Genomic DNA, 14,530 nt, shown 5'->3' with positions numbered 1-14,530 from the left:
GTGTTTTATATGATTTTTTCTTCTTAGGCCTTTTTGTTCGCCATTTTTTACAATATCATTGAAAACCTCTATCCCTCAATGGCTGCAGCTCGAGCAAAGCTCGCCGAATTACGGGCACTCAGAGCCGCTGGAAAGAAGCGACTCACCACTTACGAAGTCGAAGACGAAGGGGATATTTACGATGAAATTGATGAGGAAGGATACAAAAAACTTGTGCGGAAGCGGCTGGACCAAGACGATTTCGTGATTGACGATACTGGCGAGGGATATGCGGATGATGGGCGTGAAGAGTGGAACGACTCGAAACAATACTATAGTGATAGTGACGGCGATGAGCTGCCATTGAGAGGCAAAGCGGCCAAAAGAAAACGCGAGGAGGATCAACAGAGGAAGGAAAAGATTAACAATGGTATTAGCAAATACTTCAACACTGGGCCCGCGGCCAAAGCTCCTTCAAAGCCAAAGGTATATCAACGGAAAATCCTTCATCACCAATTAAATTGACTAACTATTTGCTTTAGCCTGTTGCTACCGCTGAAGATGAGGCATTTTTGGCAGACCTCCTTGAAGAAGTCGACTCCAACCCTGTTTCTCGTGTTCTTCCGAAGAAGGCAGTGAAATCTGAGACGCGGCGGAAAGTTAGGATCATATCACCACCTCTTTCTCAGAATACAACCTCCGAAGCCGCAAAAGACCGGAAAGAAAACAACATATCGAGCCCACTAGTTGCCTCCAAGGTAGAATTGGATCCAGACAATGATACAACATGGCTAGATGCGGGGGATGATGACGATGTTTTCATGAGTGATCCGGCACCATCTTCACCCGTCACAAAGGCCGTTGAGCGAAAAATCCCAAAAAATATCAAAGTAGAAGAAGAGGAGGAAGATGAATTAATGGTGGTCACACAAACGACCGCGCACCATGATATAAATGGAGCCAGAATTAATATGACGGGAAAGCGGCCAACGCCAAAAGTCAAGGAGCCGAAATATCCTTCTCCTGCGACTTCGTCTCCTATTCGAGCCAATCCAGATGGCATCGATCCTTCGTCATGGAACGATGTCACAAGTAAATTAAACGTTCTGAGCAGCCCCGCCACAGCTGACTTTAAAACATTTGGTAAACTTGCCGCTCCGAGCGCTGTTGAGGAAGACGGAAGTCTCCTATTCTTCTGGTTAGATTATGTTGAAATCAACGGCAGCCTGTGTCTTTTTGGCAAAGTTAAAAACAAGGATACTGGGGACTATGTGAGCGCCTTTGCTAAAGTCGACAACATCTTGCGGAAACTCTACTTTCTTCCCAGGAAATACCGGGTACGCCATGGCCATGAAACGGAAGAGGAAATCGACATGGAAGACGTCTACAAGGAAGTTGATGCACTTTTATCACGAACGAAAGTCGGCACGCACAAGATTAAAGAAGTGACAAGGAAATATGCATTCGAGCTCCCAGACGTTCCCAAGGAAGGAGAATATCTCAAACTCATGTATTCTTATGACAAGCCCGCTTTGCCAATCGATGTTAAGGGTGAGACTTTCTCTCGAGTTTTCGGAATTAACACTGCACTCTTCGAGCAGTTTGTGCTCTGGAAGAATATCATGGGCCCTTGTTGGCTTAAGTTTGAAGATGCCGACTTCACTGCTGTGAATGGGGCGTCATGGTGCAAGCTGGAGTGCCAGGTCTCGGAACCCAAACTTATCACGGTTGTTCCAAACTCTGACAGCTTGGAAATCCCACGACTGACGCTGATGAGTCTGGCATTCCGAACACAGTTGAACGTGAAGGATAACAAACAAGAAATAGTGGTCGCAAGCGCTCGCGTTTATGAGAATGTATCACTTACTGATACTACACCCCCGGAAAAGTTGCCCTGCAAAACCTTTACAGTGATGCGACCCTCTGGACCTACATATCCGATTGGATTCGAAGCCGAAACTCGAAAACGCCGTGGCACATTCATGATGGAGAAGAGCGAACAATTTCTTCTCAGCAAGTTCATGGCTCTGTTTGAGAAGATGGACCCGGATGTCCTAATGGGCCATCAACTCCAAGAGGTAGACTTTAATATTCTCCTTAATAGGCTATCTGAGAAAAAGACACCCGGCTGGCACCGCATTGGGAGGATGAAGAGAAGTGAATGGCCGAAAAATTTATCGCGAGGCTCCAGCTTCTTTGCGGAAAGGAAGCTTGTAGCTGGAAGACTGCTTTGTGATATTGCAAATGACATGGGGAAGGTAATTTTACCTGTATTTCTCTTCAAAAATCCATTTTTCAGCTAACCGCTTCATAGTCTTTAATGTTGAAATGTCAATCGTGGAGCCTAACAGAGATGTGTCAATTATATCTAGGAGATGGTAATCTCCGTCGAGACATTGATAATGAAGCAGCGCTAAAATCTTGGGCAACCTCAAAAGAGGGACTAATGAACTACATCAGTCATTGCGAAGCCGATACTTATTTTATTGCCGCTCTTGTTCTCAAGCTACAAATGCTTCCGCTGACTAAAGTACTTACGAATTTGGCAGGAAATTCGTGGGCGAGGACTCTCAGCGGTACGAGGGCGGAACGGAATGAGTATATCTTGTTACATGAGTTCTATCGAAACAAGTACATCTGCCCTGACAAGTATGGCGGTAAACAGCAACAAATGTCACAAGCGAATGAGGAAGACGAAGATGGAGCGGACAAGAAAAAGAAGGACAAATATAAGGGTGGTCTGGTGTTTCCACCCGAGAAAGGCCTATACGACAAGTACATCCTTGTCATGGATTTCAACAGCTTGTACCCCAGCATTATCCAGGAGTTTAATATCTGTTTTACAACTGTGGACCGGGCAGCTGTCGTAAGTAGCTCTTGACTGTCTTGATCAATCACTCGATTGCTAAGAGGTACTTGTTGTAGGTCGAAAATGAGAATGAGGAAAAGGTCCCTAAAGTTCCTAGCAACCAAAGCCCGGGAATTCTCCCGCGCCTCATTGCTACCCTTGTCAACCGTCGACGTGAAGTGAAGAAACTTATGAAAGACAAACGTGCAAGCCCTGAGGACCTTGCTCTTTGGGACACCAAGCAAATGGCGCTGAAGCTCACTGCCAACTCTATGTATGGATGTCTAGGCTACACGCAGTCTCGATTCTACGCTCGACCACTTGCCATGCTTACGACCTCCAAAGGCCGCGAAATTCTTCGAAGTACAAAAGAGCTTGCGGAGAACAACCAGCTGCAAGTTATTTATGGCGACACTGACTCAGTAATGATCAACACTAATACCGACAATATGGAAGACGCACTGAAAGTTGGCAATACATTTAAACGTTTGGTTAATGAACGGTATCAATTGCTCGAAATTGACATTGATAGTGTCTTCCGTCGCCTCCTTCTTCACGCGAAGAAGAAGTATGCGGCCATGACCATGACTGAGATCGATGGCAAGTATGTCGACCAACTTGAGGTCAAAGGCTTGGACATGAAGAGACGAGAGTACTGCGCCTTATCTAAAGAGGTCTCTTCGAAACTCCTGAATGAGATTCTGTCCGGTGAAGATCCCGACATGGTTCTTACAAAGGTGCACGACTACCTCCGCGAAATCACAGAAAAGATGAAGGAATACACGATCCCTGTGCAGAAATATGTTATATACACGGTATGTCATGCCTCGCAATGTTGTAGAAAACGAGGTCCGTGGACTAACATCATGTGGCAGAAACTGTCAAAGCGCCCCGATGAGTATCCCAACAAGGAGACCATGCCCCCAGCGCAGGTGGCCTTGCGGGAACTAGCCCGAGGGAAAACCGTTCGACCAAATGATGTTATTGCCTACATTGTAACCACAGGAGATTCCGACACGTCTTCCTTACCACCTGCTAAGCGATCATACACTCTGCAGGATGTGATGAAACCGGAGTCCGGCCTCAAACCCGACGTTGAATATTATCTCTTGAAACAGATCTTCCCACCAGTAGAACGTCTCTGCGCCCCTTTACCCGGCACGGACGCAGTCCGGCTCGCCGAGTGCCTAGGCTTAGATGTTAAAAAGTACCAAATTAATACTTCCAGCACCCGCGATCAACAAAACATGGAAATATTCCCTCTCGAATCGCAAATTCCAGATTCCATCCGCTTCAAAGACGCTGTTAGATTGACACTTCGCTGTCGATTCTGTCACGAACGGACAAGTTTCGAAGGTCTTTGCGTGTCAACCGAGATGTGCACTGCCAATGGACTCATATGTCCCAACTCAGGCTGCGGGAAACCATTTACTGTTATATCTATAGCAGCACAGCTTGAAAGCCAGATACGCGCTCAAACATCGAAGTACTACGAAGGCTGGCTCGTCTGTGACGATTCCTCTTGCGGCAACCGCACCCGCCAGATGAGTGTGTACGGCCGTCGATGTCTGGGGCCCCGTGGCCGTGCTGAAAGCTGCCTCGGCCGCATGGGGTTCGAATATACAGATAAACAACTGTATAATCAGCTGCTATACTTTGCCCGACTGTGGGATGTAGACAAGGCAAAGGAGATTGCGGAGAAGGAAACTAATGCCGAGAAGCGGGAAAAGATTATGGCGATGGTCGAGTGGAATCGGCCGCGGTTTGAGACATTAAAGGGGGTTGTAGATGCGTATTTGAAGAAATGTGGACGACAGTGGGTTGACATGGAGGTTCTTTTTGGGTTTGCTTTGCGATGAAGGTATTGTATTCTTGGTAGTTCTCTTTTATGCCTTGCCGGGCATCCTCCTCTTACCCGTTTCTATAAGTCAGCATCTGGTCGCATGCCTTTTGCAACAGTTCCGGATAGTTTATTCGTCTTTTAATGAATGGATGGGTCTATTTGGTGTAGAAGAATGGAATTTTTATGATTTATTTTATCAATTGCCCTGCTGTTATTCTGAAATACAAATGTATTCAGGAGTGGAGATATTCGCGGGCAGGGCTTTATTTGTGTGTCAATTCCCTCTTTCGTCAAAAGTTTTGGTTCTACTAGTGGAGAATTCAAAGCAATAATAACCTCCCGGTGAGATCCCAAACCGACAAATACCCATCGTTTATCCACCCCAAAATAACGAGGTTTCTTTCCACGATCTTTTCCTCAACCATCCAAACACACTACTCATATCTTTATGGGAAAGATGGCGCTAAAGCGGGTACTTGTAATCGCGGGCTCGGACAGCTCTGGCGGAGCGTAAGTTAACTTTCTGTCCTGTTTCTGTTTTCCAACCCCGCCCTTAGATCAGATGATGAATTATCTTTCATAATGTTAAAAACAAGGACCAACCATATACAAGCATGAACTGATTGACTGACTCTGTTATGGATCCAGTGGCCTCGAGGCAGACCAGCGGGTACTTACCGCTCATGGCTGCTATACACTCACAGCCACTACGGCTTTGACGGCGCAGAACACACTGGGTGTTCAGGATATCCATGTCGTCCCTGTGGAGTTTGTAAGGAAGCAGATCAATGCTGGGTTGGAGGATGTTGGGGCAGACGTGGTAAAGTTGGGTAAGTTATCTTTTTTACCCTTGGCGTACCGATGATGCAGATATCCGAATGAATGCAGTTGTTCTATTTTATATTTTCTACTTCTGAGGAAATGCTCTTTTTTTATTCGCTGCCCTGGTTGTCTTCCAATTTTGAGCCCCAATATTGAGCTCTGAAAGCTTTTCTTTAAACCAATTGAGTTATGCTGTGTTCGTCTTCTAATCATATCCTCCATCCAGGCATGTTGGCATCTGCGGAAACTGCGGAGATGGTGTCTGAAACTCTGCGACATCACAAGATTCCCGCAGTTGTTCTTGATCCGGTAATAATATTATACTCTCTGATCTCAATCCTCAACTCCATGCATATTATTTCTTACATAATTTTCTTCTAAGGTATGGTTTCTACCAGTGGCTCGAAGCTGCTCCCGGGTGAAGCCGCGAATATCGTCCGGACGAAACTTCTACCATTGACAACAATTCTAACCCCTAACATACCCGAAGCAATCCTACTGCTCCAAGATTCAGGGGCGGATGCCAAAAATCCCGAGAACCTTGAAGATGCCATCCAAATAGCAAAACAGATCCATACCCTTGGCCCTAAATATGTTTTGTTAAAGGGTGGTCATTTGCCATTAACGGCTAGTTACGAGCGAGTAACAGCAGACCAGCAACCGTCAAAAGTGGTTGACGTTTTATTCGATGGCGAAAAGGTGACTTTGTTTGAGAATGAGTTTCTCACATCTAAGAATACCCATGGAACTGGTTGCTCTCTTGCTTCTGCGATTGCGGCAAATTTGGCCCAGGAAATGGATGTCGTGCGAGCTGTTCGCGCAGCGTGCAGGTACGTCGAGGCCGGCATCAGGACGAGCGTGGATATGGGTAAAGGCAATGGGCCGATTAATCACTTCCACTCTCTGTACTCGGTACCGTTTGCGCCGTATGTATCAATCTTGCTACTCCTTGCCATATCTTATTTTGTGTTCCTTCTGGTTGGGAGAAGCCACAAACTAACCTGGTGTTGAAATAGCGGCCGATTCCTCGAATATGTGCTGAATCGCCCTGATGTCCAGCCTGTTTGGAAGGCATATACGGAACACGAGTTTGTGGAAGGTTTGGGGAAAGGGACGCTTCCCGTGGAAAAGTTCAAGGGCTATTTGATCCAGGACTATCATTATTTGGTATGGTGCCATGTTGAAGGGTAGTTAGTTACCTGGCTGTGTTAAGTACTGACAGTTCGGAAAAACAGGTTCACTTTGCCCGGAGCAATGCGCTTGCAGCATCGAAACATAATAATATTGAAGGGATAAAGATGGTGAGATAAACAGGCCCGCGCCCCAAACCCCAGCATCCTCAATATGCTTTTTTTGATTCCAACAAAGGCCCTGCTGAAAATCGACATGGTCATGATCTAGTCCGCAGAAATAGTGCTTCACATCCAGCGCGAAATGAATCTGCATCTCGATTACTGCGCATCGTTTGGGTTGACAAAGCAGGACATCGAAAGTTACAAGGAGAGCCTAGGTATAGTAGCCTAATCTTTGGAAATATGTACATACATGCGTTGGTCACTAACAATCTATAACAGCCTGTGTCGCCTACAGCAGATATATCCTCGACATAGGCCAATCGGAGGACTGGTTGGCTTTGCAAGTTGCACTCTCACCATGTCTAATTGGGTACGGAATTATCGCCAAAAGGTTACATGGCGATGAGAGCAGCGCACGCACAGGAAACAAGTATTGGAAATGGATTGAAAATTATGTAGCAGCTGATTACATGAAGGCAGTGGAGACTGGCTGTGGTAAGACTTATCTATCTACCCTTCTTTTTGTTTGGTTCATTTTCCTATATCCCAGCTACCTAACGTATATCGGTCGGCCAAACAGAACTCCTTGAAAAGCGAATGAGGGATGTGTCGCCTAGTCGGATGGAGGAATTGATCAAGATTTTCATCCGAGCTACGGAGCTTGAGATTGGATTCTGGGACATGGGTTTGACGGCGGACAAGCTCTAGTGGAGGATGAAAAATAAGATACAAAATGTGGAAAGCAATGTTGGCTAGGAACGTGTTATTAGCCTATGGGTGAGGCAATGTATGTATGTGTATGTAGGTTGGTACATGTATGCTATACAATCCAATCCATTATTCAATACAATATACGCAGCGTACAAACCTAGGTATGTTTCTTAATATCCGTGATGACTCAGCAGCCAAGCCACACATTTCCTGATACGGACTAGACTTTTAGGTTAAGCTTCTTTGGGGCAACGCGCCACTCGCTTCCTGTTTTGATTTTTTTCTCTAGTTCTTTCCGCTGCTTTTTTTCTTGCCGCATATTTCATCTCTCGATCTTCTCTCCCTCACTTCTTCCATCTCTCTTTTTGTTTAATCCTCTCATACTCTCTCTCTCTTTTCCCGCTTCCTATCTACCCGAGAGCGATCCGTATCGCTGTGCTATTCACTCTCCGTCTATTCTCTTGCACATAGATCTTTTTTGCCGCTTTTGCAAAATAGACCCGAAAACCGAAAAGCAACCAAACGCTTGTGTTTTTCCCATCTTATTATCTTATTTCGATCGAATTCTTCTCTTCTGCCCCAGTAAAAAGTTTTAATATCTTCACCAAAAATCATGTCTTACGGTGGAGGCTACGGTTCTTCTCGAGACCACTATGGCAGTGGTGGTGGCGGGCACTCTAGGTAAGCAAACACAATACCATTTCATATCCCATCTTGTTATTCTGAGATCTTTTGATCTTACCCTTATTTCGCCACTTGTGCGACATGATCCTTTGATATCCCACGTTCCAACAAAGAAAACATTACAGCAGCTAACATGAAATCAAAGCTACAGAGGTGGTGGCTACGGAGGTGGGGGCTATGGAGGCAGCAATGGCCACTCCCATGGCCACTCCAGCGGCGGTGGTTATGGCTCGTATGGAGGAGGTGCTGGCGGCCACGGCAGTGGTTACGGTGGTGCTGGGGGCGACAGAATGTCAAATCTTGGTGCCGGCTTGAAGACGCAAAATTGGGGTAAGTCAAAACAGCACCAATGCTTGTTAACTTCGCGTAAAATGCTGACTTCAGATATCCTAGACCTGTCGACCCTGCCCAAATTCGAAAAATCGTTCTACAAAGAACATCCTAGCGTTACACAGCGATCCTCCCAGGAGGTTGACGCGTTTCGCAAAGAGCAGGAAATGACTGTGCAAGGCAAAAATGTCCCTCGTCCAGTGGAAACTTTCGACGAAGCTGGGTTCCCCCAGTACGTTATGTCAGAGGTTAAGGCCCAAGGTTTTGCGAAGCCCACGGCTATTCAGTCTCAAGGCTGGCCCATGGCCCTCTCTGGTCGTGATGTAGTTGGTATTGCCGAAACTGGATCCGGAAAGACTTTGACGTACTGTTTGCCTGCTATAGTTCACATTAACGCCCAGCCTCTCCTCGCCCCAGGAGATGGCCCCATCGTCCTTGTTCTTGCGCCTACTCGTGAGTTGGCAGTTCAGATACAAACTGAGATTACCAAATTTGGGAAATCATCTCGTATTCGGAATACTTGCGTTTACGGTGGTGTCCCCAAGGGACCTCAAATTCGTGACCTAACTCGTGGTGTCGAAGTTTGTATCGCCACTCCAGGTCGATTGATCGACATGTTGGAGGCGGGAAGAACTAACCTACGACGTGTTACTTACCTTGTCCTCGATGAGGCAGATCGTATGCTTGACATGGGTTTCGAACCCCAGATCCGCAAGATTGTTTCACAGATTCGTCCTGACCGACAAACTTGCATGTGGTCTGCTACTTGGCCCAAAGATGTCCGGCAACTTGCCCAGGACTTCCTCCACGACTATATTCAGGTCAATATTGGCTCTATGGATTTGTCCGCTAACCACAGAATCACTCAAATCGTGGAAATTGTTTCGGAATTCGAGAAACGTGACCGAATGGCGAAGCATCTTGACCGTATTATGGAGGAGAATAAAAATGCCAAAGTCCTCATTTTCACTGGAACCAAACGCGTTGCTGACGACATCACTCGATTCCTCCGGCAGGATGGATGGCCTGCGCTTTGTAAGTTTTATCCATAGATCTCCCATATTGTTTTAACTACATCTGCTAACAATGTAAATAAATAGCTATCCACGGTGACAAACAACAAAATGAACGCGATTGGGTCTTGAACGAATTCAAGACTGGAAAAAGTCCCATCATGGTTGCCACCGATGTGGCTTCCCGTGGTATTGGTATGATGAATCTGCGACCTTGCTCTCCCCATCCCCTCCCCTCCCCAGTACACTGTTATTGAATTCCTTCACCCGTATTGATGTCGTGTGACCATGACCCAATGCTTTTACTCTATTACATGTTGGTAAAACATGGTTCGTCCCGGCTTTCCGGTTCTATCGTTGGTTCTCCTCTCCAGGGAACCTTGGACTTACTTGCAGTGTAGCATACCGTGCTTCTGATTATGTCTCTCTACTCTGTAGTCTCTTCAAGTAGGGAGGCAGAGTCCTTCTCCTTTTGAACTTGTTCAAGCTGCATTTCCAAGGTTATTCCAGGACCACGATTCATTTCCAGCCCATGGACAATTGAAATATGAATCTTCGACAGAGATCGAAGAGAGTGATGCATCAAGTCCCACACGACTGAGAAAAGGGCTCAGGCCATTTGTTTTCTCAATTGTGCGCTTTTTTTGCTAACATTAAATGTGTGTGAAGATGTTCGCGATATTACTCATGTGTTGAACTATGACTATCCGAACAACTCGGAAGATTATGTTCACAGAATCGGCCGGACAGGTCGTGCCGGTGCCAAGGGAACTGCAATTACCTTGTTCACCACTGACAGTACGTTTTACCTGCGCTCTTAAACCTCCTTATTTCCCCAGTTCAAACACTGATGCTAACTGTTGAACAATAGATGCTAAGCAGGCTCGTGATCTGGTTTCTATCCTCACTGAGTCCAAACAGCAGATCGATCCTCGCCTTGCCGAAATGGCCCGCTACGGCGGTGGCGGTGGTGGTGGCAATCGATGGGGTGGTCGTGGCCGCGGCCGTGGCGGCTTCACCGCTTCCAATGCTGCACCCTTGGGCAACAATCGCCGCTGGTAAGGCAATTTGGCTCTTGATCACCAGCCACATCAGACCATCGTATCGTAGACCTTGTTCATTTTCCCCGTCCCCGAGACGAATAGGGGTCATCTCCCTCCGATATCGATATCGGTACCTTTTTCTTCACGTTTTCTAGACCTTTTATATTTTTCGAAACAGGACGGCGTTTGCTCTGATAGACCTCGCGTTTGACTTGGCCACCGCGCCACACCAACAACTGTTTTTTTCGATTGACTCTTTTTTGCCCTTAACACATTTTCTCTGCTTATATTGCTTCTGCATTCCCAATTTCGATATCTTTCTGTGTATTTTTTCCCCTCTTTTCGAGGGAATGGAGAAGGGTTAGGGTCCCCGTTTCTCTGGTAAAATCTGATCTTAGATTTCACTTTCGATGTTCCCTTGATCATTTTTCTCGAATGCCCGGATTTTTGTCACCTTAGTTTGCTTGACGACGAAAAAAGGCAGCGCCGGTAATAGTTTTATATGAGGCAGTGTTTCTGGCATGACACCTACCAAGTAGTTTTAATTATGGATTTAATTTGTTTAGTTATTTTTCCTTACATACAAATACAGTGAAATGACAAAGAAATTGCGTTGAATTATATGGCTATTGGTTTTAATATTTGCATTCTGTTGTGATAATGATATATAATCCTTCCCATGGTGATTTTAGGGAACTACAGTTGTTCTTTCAATACCTTGACGCTTCTACAAAAAGATTTGAGCCTCCCAGAGCTAGTTACTATTTGAAAACAAAAGATCGCGTTGGTGTTGCACTCCCTCTTTTTATATACCTAGATGACAGTAAATAATGTATAAGGGTCTTTTTTTTTTTTTTAAACACATCGACATGGTTCCGTGCGTAGTTATAAATATATATATAGATATAGATATAGACATCGACTCATTATAGTAGCAACACCAAATGACGAACCTATTACAATGTGAATCGTAGAAACCCGCAGAAAAGCTATGTAAAACGAGAAGAAGAAAAGAAATATGCAGTAAAAAGCTCCTGAAATTATCGCGCGTGAAATATAACTAAAGATACAGATCAGACAGTGAAGAATGCAAATCCAAATGAGTGGAAAAGATGCTTAGGGACTTCTAATTCAATAATAAGAATATAATAATAATAATAATATAGCCGATATTAATTAAATATCACTAAAAATCACACATGAGCTCCTCCCAAAAGTATTTTGTTTCCAAAGGATCTAGATTTCACCATGCACCGCACAATTCTCTCTACCCCTTGATTTCGGCGCCAATACTCCCCGCCCTTCTCCATGGCCTGAGCTGTGCGAGTAAAATCAGTGATGGCAAAGACGCACTATGGCATGTATATGTACCGCTCCTTCACGTCGGGGGAATCATGTCCCGTTGTAATAAGCTCCCAATCTGACAGTGTTGGAGCACCCGTTATTCTTATCCTAGAATGGATTATGGGTGCTATAGGCAGTGGAATTGGGGTGCGGTGCCGGGAGGTTCGTGTTTCTGGGATTCTAGGGCCGTTGTGGGAGATAGATAGTATTGGGGGCTGCCCGGCTGTGGGGGGCCCGACCGGCAGTACCGAGGTGTGGATGATTTATTTATTCTGTGTTGTTCAGCACATGGCATGGCGATGGAAGCCAAGGGGGTTATGAACTGGGATAAATATATCAGGAGGCGCACGAAAGGCATCATCCTTGAAAACATATAGAGCCCGCTGGAAGAGTATACCACTACTCCGCGCGACTTTTCTCCTTATATTGGCAGCATTGGAGTTCTGGGTGTTCCGAAAGAATACCGAGAGATGCGCGGCGCATGGTTATCGAAGCCATCGTCGGGACTACCCTTTCCTCGCCTTACAGGATGTTAGGATCGGCGGAACATACCCGTTTGGTAGGGGTTTTGCTCTGTCAAAGGGATCGATAAGGCTGCATAGAGGGTTGCTGCAACGCACAGGGTCCTACATACATCCAAGCCATCCAAAGGCCAATCCAAAAGCCAAGTTATGTTGGCTTTACAGCACCCTTGGCTGGGGCCTGGCAAAGGTCTCATTCTAACGGGTCAACATCTGCATGAAGAAAGCTACTCTTGGAGAGTATGAGTTTCTGATGATACGGATGAATCATTTCATCAGAGCGCTTGCTCCGTCTTGTTTCAATGGTCAAATCCAAATTCACGAAGGAACTGTGCCGCATAGACTTGATGTGCTACACTGTCACATCCGCTGCAAGGACGATATGGGACGAGTTGGCTATTATTAGTTGTAGACTTTGACCTTTGCCCTTTGCCATGTTGAAAATCTTTCTTTTCCTTTCTCACAATGCATTGCCCAATTCCATAGTTAACGGAGGAGTGCTTCCAACTTCGAGCAAAACACAGAGCGATGAACGATTCTAACACCCATGGGATTCTGGCTGACGTCACATCCTAAGCTGACTGCCAGGTGATTTAAGACATGGGCCGCATGAGTTCCTCCAGTGCCGGCTAACTTCCAAGGGCTGAATGCATAGCTGCTCGAGTTGTTGTCTGCTGCTGGGTTGTTCGAGACCTGACTATTATCGTTTAATAATAAGTATGACTTTCTACCTCTGTACGCTGCGTACATGTAACCGTCAGTCAGACCGCCGTGTATTTGGAAGTACGGAGTACAGGCTTGGTAGATGAGCATCAATGCTGCTCCAACGACAAGTTCGCCTCCATTTGCCTATTTTGTTCTGGTGGAGAGGGTCGAGCAGGGGTGTCAGGGGGGCCAAGAGGGAAAGTAGAACAACACGACATGCTTCCAGTGCTCATCTTCTTCCCATTCATGGGGCCTTGACAGTTCAGGCTTATGGCGGAACGGAGAAAAAAGAATCGCGAAGTAAATGTAACCAAGGGTAGAAGGGATTGCTCGCAGCCGTTCGATTGTGTGCTGCGCACGAGGGCGCCTTTCAATAATACACTCTGGGCTTGTCTAAAGCCAGAAAAGCATCCGCCTGGTGGAAGAATAACCTCGTTCATCTGGTTCAGGAACACCAGCCCCTTGACCGTTCGCAAGCATGAATGATAATGTCCACAGGAACCACAAGGTCCACAGGCCTGCCCAAAATCCCACCAGGGCCAGGCCGTCTCAAGCCACGCTGCAACACCATGATTAGTGACCATCAAGCGAGGTTGTCTCGTAATTTCGGTATCAACCAGTACCGGCAGCCAAAAAGACGCTTCTTGCATCTTCCACGCCCGTTTCGTCCTCCTATCATTTCTGACCAGTCTGCGATTTGCTCACAAGCGGCAAAAGTGAAGGGGGGGGCCTAAGAGAAGAAGAGAAATGACGCATGCCAATCAGAGGTTGACCGACCTGACAATTCCTCTGATGTGACCTCTCATTGTTCTCCATTATTATTCATTCCGGGCGATCCGTCGAATCCATTCGCCAACGCCTGCACCCTGTTAGGAGGAGGTTCTGAATACTGCCTGGGAATGCCATCCAAAAGGTCAACACTTTCGCGGAAAGAGAGTAGGATATTGTTGGAATATCCATGGATATCAACTGAATCTCCGCTCAGATAATCCATGAATATACACCCAGCCATACCCAAGACGCGCAACCAAGCGGTTTCTTTCTTCCTCCTCCTCCTGTTTATCCTCGAAATAATATACCCAGCAGTTGAGGTACACAGCGTCGGAGCTATTATTCCCCCCTTACCGCCCTCATGCTTCCCCTCCCCCTTTTTCACACGCTCCCAATTCCCATGGGACATATGCGATGCAATATGTAGAGAAAGGGTTGAAATCACGCGGGTGTGCTGATGCTCGTGTGAATGGACTCGGGAGAAGCATGGCTGCACAAAGTGTCACAAACAGAAAAGTGGCCAAAACAACCCCCCTGAAAACAAAATACTACAAAAAAAATAAAAAATAAAAATAAAAATAAAAATAAAGAAATTGATAATATATTCAAGCAGAACAATTT

The 14,530-nt window shown here is 46.0% G+C and overlaps 6 protein-coding genes across 6 annotated transcripts; 4 read left to right on the top strand and 2 right to left on the bottom strand.

Annotated features, from left to right (window-relative positions):
* Positions 1-78: 78 nt before the first annotated feature.
* BDCG_07125 (DNA polymerase alpha subunit A) lies at positions 79-4,686 on the top strand (the record flags this gene model as incomplete). The annotated part of the gene is made up of 5 exons (XM_045422895.1): positions 79-465; positions 522-2,237; positions 2,294-2,845; positions 2,905-3,642; positions 3,703-4,686. 5 exons carry the CDS (start codon positions 79-81, stop codon positions 4,684-4,686), a joined length of 4,377 nt encoding a protein of 1,458 aa, XP_045278427.1.
* A 441-nt stretch (positions 4,687-5,127) lies between these two features.
* On the top strand, positions 5,128-7,495 carry BDCG_07124 (phosphomethylpyrimidine kinase; the record flags this gene model as incomplete). The annotated part of the gene is made up of 9 exons (XM_045422894.1): positions 5,128-5,180; positions 5,319-5,500; positions 5,719-5,801; positions 5,901-6,418; positions 6,509-6,659; positions 6,728-6,793; positions 6,894-7,002; positions 7,067-7,282; positions 7,368-7,495. The coding sequence occupies 9 exons, from the start codon at positions 5,128-5,130 to the stop codon at positions 7,493-7,495; spliced, it is 1,506 nt and encodes a 501-aa protein (XP_045278426.1).
* A 616-nt stretch (positions 7,496-8,111) lies between these two features.
* On the top strand, positions 8,112-10,631 carry BDCG_07123 (ATP-dependent RNA helicase DBP2; the record flags this gene model as incomplete). Its single annotated transcript, XM_045422893.1, has 6 exons — positions 8,112-8,179; positions 8,328-8,512; positions 8,576-9,547; positions 9,613-9,720; positions 10,195-10,323; positions 10,397-10,631. The coding sequence occupies 6 exons, from the start codon at positions 8,112-8,114 to the stop codon at positions 10,585-10,587; spliced, it is 1,653 nt and encodes a 550-aa protein (XP_045278425.1). The 3' UTR covers positions 10,588-10,631.
* Positions 10,632-11,906: 1,275 nt separating this feature from the next.
* BDCG_07122 (uncharacterized protein) lies at positions 11,907-12,448 on the top strand (the record flags this gene model as incomplete). Its single annotated transcript, XM_045422892.1, has 2 exons — positions 11,907-12,164; positions 12,290-12,448. The coding sequence occupies 2 exons, from the start codon at positions 11,907-11,909 to the stop codon at positions 12,446-12,448; spliced, it is 417 nt and encodes a 138-aa protein (XP_045278424.1).
* Positions 12,449-13,245: 797 nt separating this feature from the next.
* BDCG_17468 (uncharacterized protein) lies at positions 13,246-13,788 on the bottom strand (the record flags this gene model as incomplete). Its single annotated transcript, XM_045426588.1, has 1 exon — positions 13,246-13,788. The coding sequence occupies one exon, from the start codon at positions 13,786-13,788 to the stop codon at positions 13,246-13,248; it is 543 nt and encodes a 180-aa protein (XP_045281991.1).
* A 152-nt stretch (positions 13,789-13,940) lies between these two features.
* Positions 13,941-14,132, bottom strand: BDCG_17467 (uncharacterized protein; the record flags this gene model as incomplete). Its single annotated transcript, XM_045426587.1, has 1 exon — positions 13,941-14,132. The coding sequence occupies one exon, from the start codon at positions 14,130-14,132 to the stop codon at positions 13,941-13,943; it is 192 nt and encodes a 63-aa protein (XP_045281990.1).
* Between the last annotated feature and the right edge of the window lie 398 nt (positions 14,133-14,530).

The sequence above is a fragment of the Blastomyces dermatitidis genome (assembly GCF_000003525.1).
Source record: "Blastomyces dermatitidis ER-3 genomic scaffold supercont1.8, whole genome shotgun sequence".
In the NCBI taxonomy this organism is placed as follows: Eukaryota; Fungi; Ascomycota; class Eurotiomycetes; order Onygenales; family Ajellomycetaceae; genus Blastomyces; species Blastomyces dermatitidis.
The sequence above is the reverse complement of the archived record's forward strand: the minus strand, read 5'-3'. Positions and strand labels throughout refer to the sequence as shown.